Below are 16,079 nucleotides of genomic sequence, written 5' to 3'. Positions count from 1 at the left end.
GCACACGCACATTCACTCCTCCCACGTGAGCAGACCCCCATAATGCACATAGTCGCTGTCGGGCCTTGTATCTACCCCCTTTTCAAGGATTACAGCAATTTAAATTATTATTATTACACTGAGGTCTGTGTCCAATCAAGAAAGAAGAAACAGGTGTGCTTCCTCTGGTAACTGCCCTTTGTGCTCAGCTTTGAAAAAAACTTAACTCATAAACCAACTAAATGGAAAAAGCGGCACTCAGATGCAATTCCACATGTTTATTTGAGAATGCATCTATTATTTTGGAGTGCTGCTTTTTCCATTTAGTTGGTTTATGAGTCTGTGTCCAATCAATAACCATAATGCTTACATAAACACAAATTATACAAAATAGTACTAGAAACACAGACGATGTGAAGAAAAGGTATTTCAGTTTTGACTAGAAAACATCATATGGACACAAGCACACAACTGTTCCATGTCTCTCTCTCACACACATGCTGTGACAGCTTTCCTAATACAGTTCACATTATCAGATTCAATAAGCCAACAGTAATTACTTTTGCTCCTTCTGCTGATGAGACATATGAAGCCCTGTGCTCAACAACCCCTCGCATCTATTCGTGGATTTGCCCAGACGTGTCATGGCCTCCTTTTAGCAAGCCAGGAACGTAATAGTCTTCCATCAGCCATGCTTAAATGGGCAGCGGGAGTTCTGTTATTGCAGACTGTGCAAAGTAAAAGCAAGCCATTTGGTTTGATTTGATCTAATCCTACAATTAGACAGCCAGAGAGGGAAAATAACCAAAGAGAAAGCAATACTTAGCAGATAGTGAGGGAAGGAGAGAGAGAGAACCAAAGAGATACTTATTAGTCAGAGAAGAGAGAGAGAGACAGAGAGAGAGAGAGAGAGAGAGAGAGAGAGAGAGAGAGAGAGAGAGAGAGAGAAAAGAGAGACTGAAACAGATTGATCTTGAAGAAAGGTTAGTCTAAGTCTGAATGCAAGATTCAGGGTTCTTACATATTTATCATTTCAAAGTGGAGCTGATGTTTCAGTTAAAAATGTGTATTGATATGATAGAGGTTGGACAAGACGACCGTTTCCTAAATGATCACTCAATCAACCGACTGTGACAGAGGGCCTGCCTCCACATGAAACGCTTTTAAGAACCACTCCAACATTTTTATTACCAAACTTTGCAGACCTTTTATAGTATCACTGCAAACTAAAACCCTGATATTGTATTGAGTTTTCAGCAGCGCTGGTGAACAACACAGCGACCAGGCTGGGTTGAGGCAGCGCTGGTGACAGGTGGAGCGAGATCAATTCGTGGCGGCGACGACTCGCCACGACCTATTTTTTTACGCCATGACGTATTCTTCATTATCCGCCGTGGCGAGTACAGAATCCGCCATGGCGAGTACAGAATCCGCCATGGCGGAGACTCGCCACGACCTATTTTTTTACGCCATGACGTATTCTTCATTATCCGCCGTGGCGAGTACAGAATCCGCCATTGTTTATTTTTTTTTTGCGTGCCGTGGTGCAGGTTTTATTGTCCTACTAGTACTATTCTCGGAATTATTTCATCCTCTTGTAGCGTAACGGTTAGCGCTCTCGCCCCTATAGTCAAGGCACTGTGCCGGGCCAGGTTCGATTCTTGCAAAAAACAAACTTTTTTTTTTTAAAGTTATTTTTTTACCCGTACATACAGTGTGTGTGCGTGCGTGCGTATACAGTGTGCATGCGTGTATGCGTGCGTGCGTATACAGTGTGTGTGCGTGCGTGCTTCATCGTATTTATTATTATTATTATTATTATTAATATGCAGGTAATAATAATAAATACGATGAAGCACGCACACACACACACACACACACACACTGTATACGCACGCACGCATACACACACGCACACTGTATACGCACGCACGCACACACACTGTATGTACGGGTAAAAAAATAACTTTAAAAAAAAAAAACCTGCACCACGGCACGCAAAAAATAAATAAACAATGGCGGATTCTGTACTCGCCACGGCGGATAATGAAGAATACGTCATGGCGTAAAAAAATAGGTCGTGGCGAGTCGTCGCCATGGCGGATTCTGTACTCGCCATGGCGGATTCTGTACTCGCCACGGCGGATAATGAAGAATACGTCATGGCGTAAAAAAATAGGTCGTGGCGAGTCGTCACCGCCACGAATTGATCTCGCTGTCTCTCGCTGGTGAACAACACAGTGACCAGGCTGAGTTGAGGCAGCGCTGGTGAACAACACAGTGACCAGGCTGAGTTGAGGCAGCGCTGGTGAACAACACAGTGACCAGGCTGGGTTGAGGCAGCGCTGGTGAACAACACAGTGACCAGGCTGGGTTGAGGCAGCGCTGGTGAACAACACAGCGACCAGGCTGGGTTGAGGCAGCGCTGGTGAACAACACAGGTACACAGCGACCAGGCTGGGTTGAGGCAGCGCTGGTGAACAACACAGGTACACAGCGACCAGGCTGGGTTGAGGCAGCGCTCGTCCTACCTCAACACAGCAACCAGGCTGGGTTGAGGCAGTGCTGGTGAACAACACAGTGACCAGGCTGGGTTGAGGCAGTGCTGGTGAACAACACAGGTACACAGCGACCAGGCTGGGTTGAGGCAGCGCTCGTCCTACCTCAACACAGCAACCAGGCTGGGTTGAGGCAGTGCTGGTGAACAACACAGTGACCAGGCTGGGTTGAGGCAGCGCTGGTGAACAACACAGCGACCAGGCTGGGTTGAGGCAGCGCTCGTCCTACCTCAACACACCGACCAGGCTGGGTTGAGGCAGCGCTGGTGAACAACACAGCGACCAGGCTGGGTTGAGGCAGCGCTCGTCCTACCTCAACACACCGACCAGGCTGGGTTGAGGCAGCGCTGGTGAACAACACACCGACCAGGCTGGGTTGAGGCAGCGCTGGTGAACAACACAGTGACCAGGCTGGGTTGAGGCAGTGCTGGTGAACAACACAGGTACACAGCGACCAGGCTGGGTTGAGGCAGCGCTCGTCCTACCTCAACACAGCAACCAGGCTGGGTTGAGGCAGTGCTGGTGAACAACACAGTGACCAGGCTGGGTTGAGGCAGCGCTGGTGAACAACACAGCGACCAGGCTGGGTTGAGGCAGCGCTCGTCCTACCTCAACACACCGACCAGGCTGGGTTGAGGCAGCGCTGGTGAACAACACAGCGACCAGGCTGGGTTGAGGCAGCGCTCGTCCTACCTCAACACACCGACCAGGCTGGGTTGAGGCAGCGCTGGTGAACAACACACCGACCAGGCTGGGTTGAGGCAGCGCTGGTGAACAACACACCGTCCTACCTGGGATGCGTGACAGCTGCTGACACAGGTCCACTCTCAGGGCAGAGGCCCGCTGGAGCAGGTATCCCCACGAGCGCATCTGGACCTCGTAGCCAACCAGGATGTCTGGGTCGAACCTGACAGGACAAGTCAAATAGAGAGGCCATATAATGTAGATAGGTTTGTATGTGCAGGGGCCAGGGATTACGTGTGTGTGTGTGTGTGTGTGTGTGTGTGTGTGTGTGTGTGTGTGTGTGTGTGTGTGTGTGTGTACTGGGAGGTGGGGGGCAGAGGGCTATTGTTGGAACATTATTTCATGATATATGTTACTGATGTTTCTTTTATTTTCTTTATCAATGAAGTGCATTTAAAAAAAGACACTCACCTCCTAATGACACTGACCACTTCCTGAACGCAACACTCACCTCCTAATGACACTGACCACTTCCTGAACGCAACACTCACCTCCTAATGACACTGACCACTTCCTGAACGCAACACTCACCTCCTAATGACACTGACCACTTCCTGAACGCAACACTCACCTCCTAATGACACTGACCACTTCCTGAACGCAACACTCACCTCCTAATGACACTGACCACTTCCTGAACGCAACACTCACCTCCTAATGACACTGACCACTTCCTGAACGCAACACTCACCTCCTAATGACACTGACCACTTACTGAACGCAACACTCACCTCCTAATGACACCGACCACTTCCTGAACGCAACACTCACCTCCTAATGACACTGACCACTTCCTGAACGCAACACTCACCTCCTAATGACACTGACCACTTCCTGAAACAGCTGTTGCTCATCCTCCACGTAGGTCACCTGCAGCCCTGAGACGCCCGACCTCACCAACAGCGGCGCTGTTCGATGACCTGGTGTGGGGTAGAACAGAATGGAGTGGAGTAGAAGCGTCATTGAAATTCCATTTTAGCTTTCAATGTGGTATAAATAAACACACCATGAAGACACAGTGCCATGCTTGTTTGAGCAAGAAGGTATTTTTTGTCGAAACGTTGGTAAAATAAAGTATATTTGCAGCATGACGATTGACGACGAGCTGTGCGACCTCTCTTCTCTGCTTGAGCAAGTTATAAACATAAGACATTTTTAAGACAATATTAATGCCGGTTAATGCCGTTTCACCTTGTGGATTCCAAAATAGGCATCGAGTGCCTTAAGAAAACACATTTTGAGACTGAATTGACCCTTCGCTTAAATCCCACCCCAAAAGAGATTGTCCAATGCTAGTTTAGCTGCAACCGTTGCTAAGCTGGCATACGGTTGGCAAGCTTCTGTCACCTGTCAATGATATTTCGCACACACAATAATTTGCAACATCAATAGCAAGAATAGGAATACCGTGATGGTGACTATGAACCAGCAACATATTCTACGTACCAGAAAACTGGAAGGTGCATTTTTCGCAAAAGAGAGGCTCTAGTTTTTAAGGTCACTAAAAATATAGTTAAAAAAAGGAAAGTCAGCCTAGCATAGTATGCCCTATACTAGAGTGTATTGGCAATTTGGCATACTGTATTACAACATACTATAGTATGCAAACTGTTCAGGAGCAGATGGAGGGCTCTCTAGAGAATCATAAACACAGCCCAGAAAATAATTGGACTCTTCCCGGTCTCACTGGAAGATACTTCAGATCACACTTCCTCTGCAGAGCCAAAAGTATTCTGAATGATGCAATGGACCCCTGGCATCATCTCCTTTCTCTGCTGCCAACTGGAAGGCTCTACAAGGCCTAAAAGAAGCACACTTCCAGCATTTAGCCACAGAGCCATCACTGACCTGCATAAAACATAGTGATAGTCCATCATCATTGTCACTCCAAACCAATAGTGTGTTTTAAGGACGCTGAAGTCTGAAGAAGCCCTAATTGCTCCCAATGAGCAGCTTGGTGTGTGTGTGTGTGTGTGTGCGTGCGTGCGTGCGTGTGTGTGTGCGTGCGTGAGTGTGTGCATGCGTGCGTGCGTGCGTGCGTGCGTGCGTGCGTGCGTGCGTGCGATGGAACCAATCTTGTAGTGTGAAAATGTCACTTCGCAACTCTCTCCTAATCTCCAAGGTAGGCGGGACATATGAAAGGTTGAAATGGAACTGTGGCTTCTGATTGGTCTGTGGTGTGGGTTGAGGAAAAACACCAGTTTGACGTTGTGTCAATGCGCACTGCGCAGATACTGCTGTTGTACTGCAACATCCCCTTATCATTCACTAAACACACCCCACACCCCTCACTTTTTTGTACTACTGAATCTGACAGTGGATTACTGAATTGTTTACTCTTTACCGTAGGATTTTACTCTCAAGTCTTGAACAGTGCTATTTTTTTCCGCAGAGAGAAGCATGGACAGAGTGGCGCTGGCTGACGTATCAGCAACAACGTGGCTACGTAACAGTTGACAGCAGCCTCTTCTGCCCGAACCCGACCAGGCCCGACCCGACATTTTAGGGCCGGGCCGGGCCTAAAATGTATGCTAATAAGTAGGGCCGGGGGCCGGGCCTGGGGCTCCATGAAAAAAAAATATATATATATATATATATATATATTGAATTTGTTTAGAATAATAAAAATAATAGTTCTGTTCTGTCTGTTTGTGTATTTATCTATTATGAAGATGGTGTTGACTGGCGTTTCACTTTTTCTCTGTGTAGAGTTCTCAAATTCTGCACAAACCAGACCAGGCCCGGGGCCGGGCCTAGGGCCTGATCAGTTAGGGTCCAGTTAGGGCCGGGCCTTAATTTTCAGGCCCGATGAGAACTCTAGTCCAGACTGAGTAGTGAGTGACAATTCAGAATCATGGAACGCAGCGATTCAGGCTGGAACCCAGGCTTTAATTTAGGACCTGCACAGCAACTCCCAGATGATTATGTGCATTGTGCAATGACAACAAAGGCAATTGAATTGAATTAAGAGGTTATCAGGACTTGCATGTAGCCTAAAAAACTCTGACATCACACTTACTGGAAGCCTCACCTCGGTCAGTGTTGTGGTCCTCCTTGTTCACCACGATGGCACCAGTCAGCTGGGTTTTGTCCGAGTTTGGCAGCGGAGCGTCGGAGTTGAGGCAGTAGAATAAGGCACATATGGGGTCAAACTCTGGGTCGGCCTCCAGGTCCCGGCGGGTCCTGGCATGGAGCTCCATGCCCATCAGTGTTAGGTACTGTACCTGGAGCGGAAAAGGACACAAACAGAGGAGAGATTGAGTCCAACAACATGGTGTGTGTGTGTGTGTGTGTGTGTGTGTGTGTGTGTGTGTGTGTGTGTGTGTGTGTGTGTGTGTGGTGCGTCTGACCTCATGCAGAGCTTTGGCATCCTGAAGGTTCTGCATGCTGACTTTGAAGCCGTACGAGTTGCTGATGCTGGGGCCTTCAATCTCAGAGCTGTCTTTCTTTGGCACATTCAGAGCACTAAACTGGTTCTGTGGGATGTAAACGAGCAAGCGTAGAGATGAGCGACACGTCCGAGTCAGAACGAACAAGAATGCAACATCCACTGGAAGGGGGTGTGTACTGTGCGTGCGTGTGCGCAGCATTGAAAACATTTATTGAACCAGATGATGTAGTTGACTAAGCGCATGAACACTAGCGTCCCTATTCTGGGCAAAAATAGGCAAACATTCTGCAAAATTCTGCAAAGACTGGAAATAAGGAGAGGAACTTTATATCTCTGTGGGGCCTCTGTCAAATAAGTATTTATGGTTTAAGTGATTAACCAAAGAAACAAGATGAGAAGCCTAATAGTATCTATCATATCTGTTCACTTCCTTTTCAGCCATCTCATTACTGACATCCTGATGTTGTCAATAAGAGGATATAAAAATTGAATAGACCCAAATTCAGACTGAAATGAGGTTGTTGCTGAATTCATTGGAGGGGTGACCTTCCAATGCATTTTTGTTGACCGGTGTCCCCCAGGGCTCTACACTAGGTCGGCTCCTTTTCCCCCCCGGAAAACCAAATCTCTTCGCCCCAGACTAGGGATGCTAGGGTTCATTCATGTGGTTAAGTTTGAATATACAGCATTAGGGAACAAGTCTTTCTCATGTGACCTTCATTTGCGTAGTGAGAAGGACTCTCCTCAGAGGCTCTGCTTGGCTCCTTCTCCTCTGCTGGCGTCTCTGGGACACACACTCCTCTGGAAGAGACAGGACGGCGACGGGACAATGTTAATACTCAACTGCACGTTCCTCACATAAAAAATGTATTCAGTGAATTAAATGTAGTGTGACAAATTAGAAACTAATTTTGCACCCAACTTGCTGGTCAATTATAAAGCCATTTCTAATGTCAGCCATAACATTGGGATTTTCCACGTTTTTATTCAGTACCAGAACCAAATACTTTAAAATGTGGGTATGGACAATTCAAGTAACTAGCCTAGTTATGATATTTTTTCATGATTTATATAAATAATAAAAACGCATTGTCCTTTTGAAAATGCAACCATGCCACTTTAAAGAGTACCTTTCATACATTTCCCTCCCAGAAAAAAGCCATGTCCCCTTGGCCTACCTTCAGCCACAGGGGTGCTGCACACAGGTTCTACGTCTCCCCTGCACCCCCGCCGTCTCCTGAGGAAGGGGGTACTGTGAAGCAGGTGGGGACTGGTCCCCCCCACGTCCTCGTCCCTGGTGGCAAAAGGCGAGGGGCTGAGGAGTGGCTTTGCTTCCGTCCCCTCTGGGGAGGTGCAGAGCCTTGGGGACAGGGGCTCTGGAGACCGCTCACTTCTCTCAGCCACCTCCTCCTCATCCTCCTCCGGTCTGCTGGGCCCCAATGGGCTGCGCTGGGAGGACTGCTGCCATGGAGGCAACTCTGGGGAATCTGGAGAGTGGGTTTTACGCTCTTCTACTTCTTTCTCCTCTGGGTCCGAAATGGGACTCACCCCGGTAGGGCTGTCCTGAGAGGCTGTGGCGTCGAGGGGAGATAAACGTAGGGACAGGTTGCGTTTCCTATGCCTTTGAGTCCTTTTGCTGGAAAGTGCATCATCCCTGACTACCGGGCTAATGAAACCAGTTGGCTGCTCAGTCCTGTCCAGGGCGTCGCTCACAAGCTTCCCCGCTTTCAGCATGCCTTCCCGGGCTCTCCTTCCCCACTGTAGATGCTCGTACTGTTTCTTGGCCTCCAACCACAGCTGCACGCGTTCGCGGCTCGGCGGGTCTCTGCAGGGCAGCAGGGCGACCTTCTGGTCACCTGCCGCCGAGCCGAGCTGCTCACCCTGATCTGCCCTCAACGCCGAGGTGGAGGAGGATGGCTGGGCTCCCTGAGGTTGGTGGGGCTCGAAGGAGGCGGCAGGCCGGGTCATGGCGGAGAAGACCGTCTTCCAGAAGTCGAGGCCCTCAAGGGACAGGTCTCCGTTGAACTCGGACAGCTCCTTGGCCAGCCGGGTCCCCACGGTCAGCTTACGGCCACCAACCTCCCTGGACAAGACAGGAGGAGTACATAATGATGTATTTATGTTCAACAGAGAACTGAAATTCTTCACAGCCATGCGAGAGAGCAGAATGTACAGCATGATTATGATTATTCCATCAAATACAATACTTTAAAATACATTTACCGGTACTTGAACACCATTGACATACTGACTTGGACCTTAAAGGACAACTTTGTTTTTTTTCCCACCAAGGTTCATGTTTTAGGTTGTTATTAGAGAAAGTAAAAGATGAGTGTAAAAAAATCATTAGTTTTAGCAATTTTAGCTATTTTTGATAGTGGGGTGGGGGCAATCGAACAGGTTGCTAAATATGTTTTTTTTTTATCAAAGTTTACAGCGATTTCTTTATTATAATTTACTATAGTCCTACTAGACCCCAGGAAATTACAAAAAAATCACGGATCAATTGAATGTGAAGGGGGAGGTGACAAACTGACTCTAGTATATTGATATACATGATACTACGTACCGGTAACATACTAGTATATTGATATGTATGATACTACGTACCGGTAACATACATTTTGTTGCTTTAAGATAGTCTTGTAAAAACAATTTACAATGTAGGCATTAGGCAGGCCCTGTTAAAACATTAAGTGAAGAGGGCCACAGTGTCTAAATGAAGAAGTGATTGAAGATGCCGTTTGGCAATACTGGGAAAGACACTGGGAGAGAGTCCAAAGCACTCTCCAAACTAGGCCAAAGCTGTCTTTATTATAGAATAAAGAATAAAAAGCCTTTGATGAAGAAATGGTTCATTGTAGATCAATGTGTTGGCCCTATCCAGCCTTCATCAGTGAGATGGCAGTGTTCTACTTGAGTCAAGGCGTTTGTACTGAAAAACCCATGACTTGTACTCAACTATCAAGGCTATTAACTTAGGTCCCATTTAATTTTATACTGGGAGCCAAATCCAGTCTAAATCACATCAGCGCCATATCGAGATTGGAATCTGATTTGTTTCATGAAGTCTGAACACAAACTAGTCACGTGGAATCAGATTTGGCTGAATATAAGCAGCATGTTTCCTCATGAGCAGGATTCTACAACACTGGATTGATGTGTTTAATAAGGACTAGAAATAGTCAAATTATGCAGAGTAACCAAATGTGCTCTTACATGGGTTTAACAGGGGCGTCTGAGGGGTCACTGCAAAAGGGCTCCTTGAAGGTGGCCTCGGACATCTCCAGGTCCAGCAGGGTGCTGAGGATCTCATCGCGGGTCGGAGGGGACATGAGAGGCTTAAGGATGTGGGTGCCTCCAACTCCCCCCCGCAACAGCTGACTAGCCCTGACTTGGGACAGAGAGCTGACGGAGCGCGGGGAACTACTGGTGGAAGTGAACGTGTCGATACCCTCCAACGGGTCCCCGCTGGGCGAGCCCTCGTTGTCCACAAAGGACTTGGAACTCAACGGCAACGGCAGAACAGGGTCAAAGGCTGAAAAGAGCAGCTCTTTTCGTTCACAGTGGAAATCCTGAAATGGGCTGAGGTTGTGGGCCTTGCCCCACTCCCTGCCTCTGAGGACCTTCTCGCAGTCAAAGAGAGCGAGTTGATTGGACGCAGACTCCCCATTCTCCGTTGGGTCAAAGAGCTCAGGACTCAGAGCTCCGCCTCTATGCCACTCCTCCGCCGAGCTGGACAGCTTCTCGGGTTTCTTCTCCACGCCCGGAGCGGGCACGGCGTCCTGGGTGACGTCACTCAGGAACTTGATCGGTAGATTCTTATCAGTTAGGACGAACTGACTGCCTGCGTACGGGCTGGAGAACTCCGTCTGATCAATGGCGTTTATGTCGAAGTTGTAATTGTGAGGGAGCTCCGGGGACAGGCTGTCCTCTATGAAGCAGCAGCTGCTGTCCAGGCCTGGGTCCGACAGGAAGATGGGGCTGTCGTCGGAGGCAGCGGCCTCCTGCATCGACGGTGCCTCGGGCTGGGTGCCGCTTCCGCCTTTGGCCTTCCTGTTCCTCTGTTTCTTCTCCTTGGGTGTGGTCAGTTTGGGGGCGCGGGGCTTCCTGGGAGCGGCAGATGTGGTTCTCTTCGATTTCGCAGCCTTGTTTGTGGGGTCTACTGTGGTGCCCTCTGTGCCGACTGCCTGGAGGGGAAGAGCCTGCCCCTGCCGCCTCTTCTGAAGAAGCTTCTTCAGAACAGCCAGGCCAGAAGGCGTCTCCGATAGAGTGGGTATCATCCCGTTTCTAGGGCCTGAGTATGCTTCTGCCTCCAGTGAAGGTCCATGTGGAGATTTCACTTGAGCGTCTGTGAGGTCCTCAGGTGTGGCCTCCATTTTAACCACTGTGGTTTGGCATGATTGGCTCTGCTGCACTGGACCTGGAAGTGAAACATTTTGGTTGACCTCCATAATCGAGGTCTCACAGTCCTCGGCTTTGGGCACTATGGACTGGGCCGGTGTTGGGTCGGAGCCCGACAGGGATGCAGACTGGGAGGTGCTTGGGGTGTGACTACCTGTGTCGTCTGGCTGCTGAAAGGGAGGGACAGCTTGTGATGAGTTCTCTGAGGGAGGCAGCTCGTCTTCTGGGAAAAGCACCTGGGAGCCGTCACAGTCTTTATTCGCCGACAGGCTTTCAGGCCCCACAGCCTTCTTTTTCCGTGACCTTCTGGGTCTTGTTGCAGCGCTGCCGACAGTGCCTTGGGATGTTTCCGTCTCAGTCTTTCTCCTCCTCGTAGCAGCAGTAACACTGTTCTGTCTCATTTTCCCCTTTTTGGCTTCTTCCGTTTCATCTTCGGAAAGCTTACCGGCAGACTTGCTCGCCCTCCTTTTAGGGTTTGCAGCTCTCTTAGGTTTAGCCGTTTGGCCCAGACGTAACGCTCCCCCTCGGGCCGAAGACGTGGTGGGGATTTCCTGATGGATAGAACTGAGGCATGGGTCGCTGAAAGGATTAATCAGCTGGTTCGGAGATGGGGTCTCCATGAGTGGGTCGCTGGGGGACCAACAGCGAGGCGGAGTAGAGTCTACGGGGCTTGGAGATCTCTCAGAGAGGTAACCCAGTTCGACCATTACATCCGTGTACTCAGAGTCATGGTCTTCGGCTTGCTCACAGTAACACGGTTGAGGGGGTGGCAGGGAAGGCAAATTCAAGCCCCTTTGACAGCCCCTTCTAGTCCTTTTTTTGACCTGCTGTTCCCGATGTTCCCGAGGTTTGGAGGAGATACTAGTTGTTTTCTTGCTTGCGGAATTGTTGGTCTTTGCCTTTCGTTTGGCCTGTTTCTTAGCCTTTGGCTCACTGACAGGGTACTTGACTGCAGAAGATTCTGCCACCTTGGGCCAAAATTCCCTCATAGGTGCCAGTTTGTCATACCGCTCTAACTTCTTGGGCGTCAGCACCACCCACTGCTCTGCTGCGTTCACTTTGGCCATCTTCACCAGCATATTCTTCTGACCTCTGAACCGGTTGATGATGATGTATTTGATTATGATGGGAGGTTCCTTCTTGCGACGCTTCTGGCACTTTAACTCCTGCGCACCCAAGGGGGAGGAGTCATCCTTAGGCCGGTCTTTGACAGCGGCGGGGGAGTTCTTAAAGCGGAAGGCACCCGAGTGCTCTCCATCATCGCTGTCGTAGGTCATTTTGCGTTTGACCCTCAGGGTGTATTTGCTGGCGGGTAGCCCTGTGGCCTTAGCGCTGGCAAAGTCTGCAGATAGCTCAGGACTTAAGCCAGGACTGTCCTCTACGGCAGCTTCAGCTAATACAGACATATTGGGAACTGTGGTGAGCGAGGGGACGGGAGGTTCTAGAAATGGTTTTGTACATTTCGTTGCTGCCGTCTCTACACTGATCGCCTTCTCTTCTGTGATTGGCTCTACTTCCGTGACTGGCGGGTCTTTGGCTGGCTTATCCTCTGCGGTTGGCACGTTGTCTGGGGTTGGCACGTTGTCTGGGGTTGGCACGTTGTCCGGGGTTGGCACGTTGTACGTGACTGGCGCGACGTCTGTGACTGGCGCGATGTCTGTGACTGGCGCGTTGTCTGTGACTGGCGTGTCGTCTGTGACTGGCGTGTCGTCTGTGACTGGCGTGTCGGTACCTGTACTCATTGGACAGGCAGGTAAGACTGAGGTGCAACCAGTGCTGATTTGGCTGTCGGAGACAGGACTCTCAGCGGTATTTAACTTGCTCCTCGCCACCCCGGACCTCCTCTTGTTCAGCTTGAGCCGCGACCTACGCGGCTGCACCTGCTCCAGTTTGCTGCAGGGGTCAGCCGGCTTGTTCCCCGTGGCCTTTTTCCTGTTAAGGCAGTTGGAGAGGATGACGCTGGGGAAGAATTTGTAGTGTGCCTCCTGCTGTGCCACGATGGTCCTCTCCGTCTTGTTCTCCTGGTAGTCTTCGTAGCGGATCTTGAGCTCGCCGACGTCTCCCTCCTCGCTGTCCTGATTAATCTCCTCCTCCTGGGGGTCGAGAAACCCATCCTCGTCCTCCTCCCCTTCGTCCTCGCCCAGGGGAGACGGGTTTGAGGGGATGTTCCTGAGTATGGGGCTCTTGCAATCCCGCTGGCTGAGCTCCAGCTCCGTCTTGGTGGAGTGGTTCCTCAGCTCCGAGTAGCACAAGGAAAAGGCCCTGTGGTTTTGGAGGATGGACAGACAGTTCTGCTCTACATTCTTCATGCTGCCGTACTTCTTCCGGTTCTGGGCGATCTTCCTGTTGCCGAACGGCAATATCAGATCGGCCTCGTCCAGCTCCATCGGCGTCTTCTTCTTCTCGTAGGTGTACAGCGGCCGCACGTCCTCCTTTCCCGCGCAGATCGGCGACACCTCAGAGTGGTTGTTGGTCGTCTTGCAGGGGATAGGATGCTTGACCGGAGGAATGTAAAGGATCTCCTTGTTCACCTTGAAGCCGGTGGAACATTCACTGCCACTGCTCCCCTGGCTGTTTTTGGAGAGGAAGCTGTGCTTGTCGGCCGCCTCCTCCAAGCCCAGCGAGTGAGCCTGCCTGTGCTCCGAGTGCTTGCACTCCAGCAGCGACTTGGCAGACGATGGCGGCCCCAGGTGGATCGTCTCCTCTGGGAAGGGGTTGCTCCTCTTCGCCAGGATCTTGTCTGTGACTGTGAGGGAGGAGTGTGTCCTGGAACCGCTGTCTGTCCTTGATGAATCTAGGGATGAGAAAAATACAAAGAGACAAATCAGCAAAACTACAGTAGGTGAACATTCGGCAAACAAATAGCAGATCTACAAGCTCGTAATGTGTTGCATTGTGAGATGCGAGTTATCTTGCCATTTGACATAAAACAAAGTATATAGGGTTTGGTGGTTAGGAGCTGGACCACTTATTTCCACAAACGCATTGTCCTTCTTATGAACTGAGATCCACAACAAGAAGACATCTCTAAAATGACTTCTTGCTACCGGAAATGAAAAGACTTCTGAGGCGATGAAAGTCTACAGGTGTATATGTGTGCATTTTGATACTTAACCCATTCTGGGCGGGAACCCCTTTTGGTGTTAGCATTATGTTATGCTTTAGCTATTGAAAAAATAGCAGACCTACGAGCTCATAGCGAGGTCTGCTATTTTTGAAAAATCGAAGAACGACTGACATAGAAACATAGCTTTTTCAGAAAATAATCAGGATGTAGAAGACATTTTTTTAATCTGATCTGAAGTCAAAATGGGTAAAATGTGAATTTGTGACATTTGACATTCATATCGCATCATATAAACGTGGTTTGGAGCGACTCACCGCTGCTATCGTCGGCGGCCCCGTCGAGCTGGGGAATGGACAGGTTGGCAAACAGAGCGTTGGTGCCGCTCCAATCCATCTCGCCGTCAGAGGAGGAGTCCTGCTGCTCGTCGCTGTCCTCCGTCTCCTTGACCGGCGGCCTGCATGGGCATAGATAACAGGAACACTAATCCAATTAGACTAATTGCTAGTTTATCTTCTAGCTCATAGCTCCTTGTCACCTTTTTTTTGATGGGTCCTATTTTTTCTGTGCAGATATGTCGGTTACTTGTTCACATTTTTGAGCGGTGTCCAGCTTTTAGACACAAACACAAACTTTGTCCTAAAACAAACATTAAATGCGATTGACAATGAATGGACAATTTTGAGCACAAACATTGCGTAACACAAACATTGAAGCTGAAGGTGAGGAACGCAAATTCTGATTGGCCGGAATGAGATGATGTATGATGATGTACGACGATAAGAGCGCCTCTCACTTCACACGGGTGTGATTTGTTATTTAAATTAGTATTAGTAATTAGTAATATTTGATAGTACTTTAGATAGATGCTAGGTTTTGTTTACAGTACCTGGTATCCTAGTTTCTCTGAGGCACTAGATTGTTCTCTTTGCACTCTACTTACAGAGTATTTACTCCGATATCTGTTAGTCGGCTATTTACTATGACTATTTACTCTTACTCTGATCTCGCATGGATAGAGCATCTGCTAAAATCTAAATTGTAAACTAGTTATGCATGTGGATTGTGGAAGCATAAGCAATGTGAGGCCGATTTTCTACATGATTCAGACCAAATAACTCAGAAATGTACTAACCAAAAGAAAGATATGAACCATTACGGACTGCCCTGACAAAAGATTCAATGAGAAGTCAGGTGGTTAAACAACAAGAACAAAGTGCACACCTCTGCTTGGTGGACTGCCCTGGGAGGTCGCCGTCCCATCTCTGTGACATCATCACGCTGAGCTCGGCTTCCTCCTTGTCCAGCTCCGGTTCTGCCTCCTCCTCGTCACTGTTGTAGTGACAGCTGCTGGCTCCAGGAAGTGAATGCAGCTGGGAGCTATGCCTCATGGGAGTCCCCTGGAAACCGTCGTCCTCCAAGCCTGCCAGCAAGTCAGCCATGGCATGGTCTTGGCTGTCTGCACATCACAAGAAAGAGAAATGATAACACTTTGTTCAGTGAATATGACATTCGAATGGTTCAATGGTGGATCAAGAGATTAGTGCTTATCATGCCTAGTTTGCCTACCACCTGTGATGTTATCTGGCCTAAAACTGACAGCCTTCCAGGTAATCACTTGGTGCAATAAACTGGTGCAATGCATGTAAAAAAAATGCATTAAGTTTCCGCACTCATGGAATATCATTTTCTTTTCGGAATTAAGTCCCGTATAAGTTTCTCAATAAGTGTTGAAGCTTGACCTAATAGAGATGAGTTGTTGGATCTCTGGGAGAGAGGAAGGAATGTCTGACTGCTCTCCAGTAGACTCAGAATGGCTTCCTCGTCAACTATGGCCTCCTCCTGAACTTTGCCATTGCTTCTCACTGAGCCTACGAGGACAGAGGATGGGAGGGAGGGAGGGAGAGGAGGATATGAAGGAGAGAGAAAGGGGAGAGAA

The 16,079-nt window shown here is 49.1% G+C and overlaps 1 protein-coding gene across 5 annotated transcripts in view; it reads right to left on the bottom strand.

Moving 5' to 3' along the window:
• The window catches only part of rev3l (REV3 like, DNA directed polymerase zeta catalytic subunit), a 91,611-nt gene that overhangs the window by 16,260 nt on the left and 59,272 nt on the right, over positions 1–16,079 (bottom strand). For 3 of the 5 annotated variants that reach the window (XM_080790303.1, XM_080790305.1, XM_080790306.1), the window contains 10 exons: positions 15,883–16,011; positions 15,365–15,599; positions 14,458–14,597; positions 9,892–13,870; positions 7,851–8,755; positions 7,388–7,473; positions 6,632–6,757; positions 6,301–6,505; positions 4,093–4,201; positions 3,329–3,444 (listed from right to left, as the gene is read on the bottom strand). In XM_080790303.1, coding sequence (XP_080646429.1) covers positions 3,329–3,444; positions 4,093–4,201; positions 6,301–6,505; positions 6,632–6,757; positions 7,388–7,473; positions 7,851–8,755; positions 9,892–13,870; positions 14,458–14,597; positions 15,365–15,599; positions 15,883–16,011 — 6,030 coding nt within the window. Of the gene's footprint in view, positions 1–3,328; positions 3,445–4,092; positions 4,202–6,300; positions 6,506–6,631; positions 6,758–7,387; positions 7,474–7,850; positions 8,756–9,891; positions 13,871–14,457; positions 14,624–15,364; positions 15,600–15,882; positions 16,012–16,079 lie in introns of those variants that run through there. The other 2 variants (XM_080790304.1, XM_080790307.1) reach the window with 2 other exon arrangements.

The sequence above is a fragment of the Protomyctophum bolini genome (genome assembly GCF_963924005.1).
Source record: "Protomyctophum bolini genome assembly, chromosome: 19".
In the NCBI taxonomy this organism is placed as follows: Eukaryota; Metazoa; Chordata; class Actinopteri; order Myctophiformes; family Myctophidae; genus Protomyctophum; species Protomyctophum bolini.
This window is presented reverse-complemented; position numbering and strand designations above follow the sequence as displayed.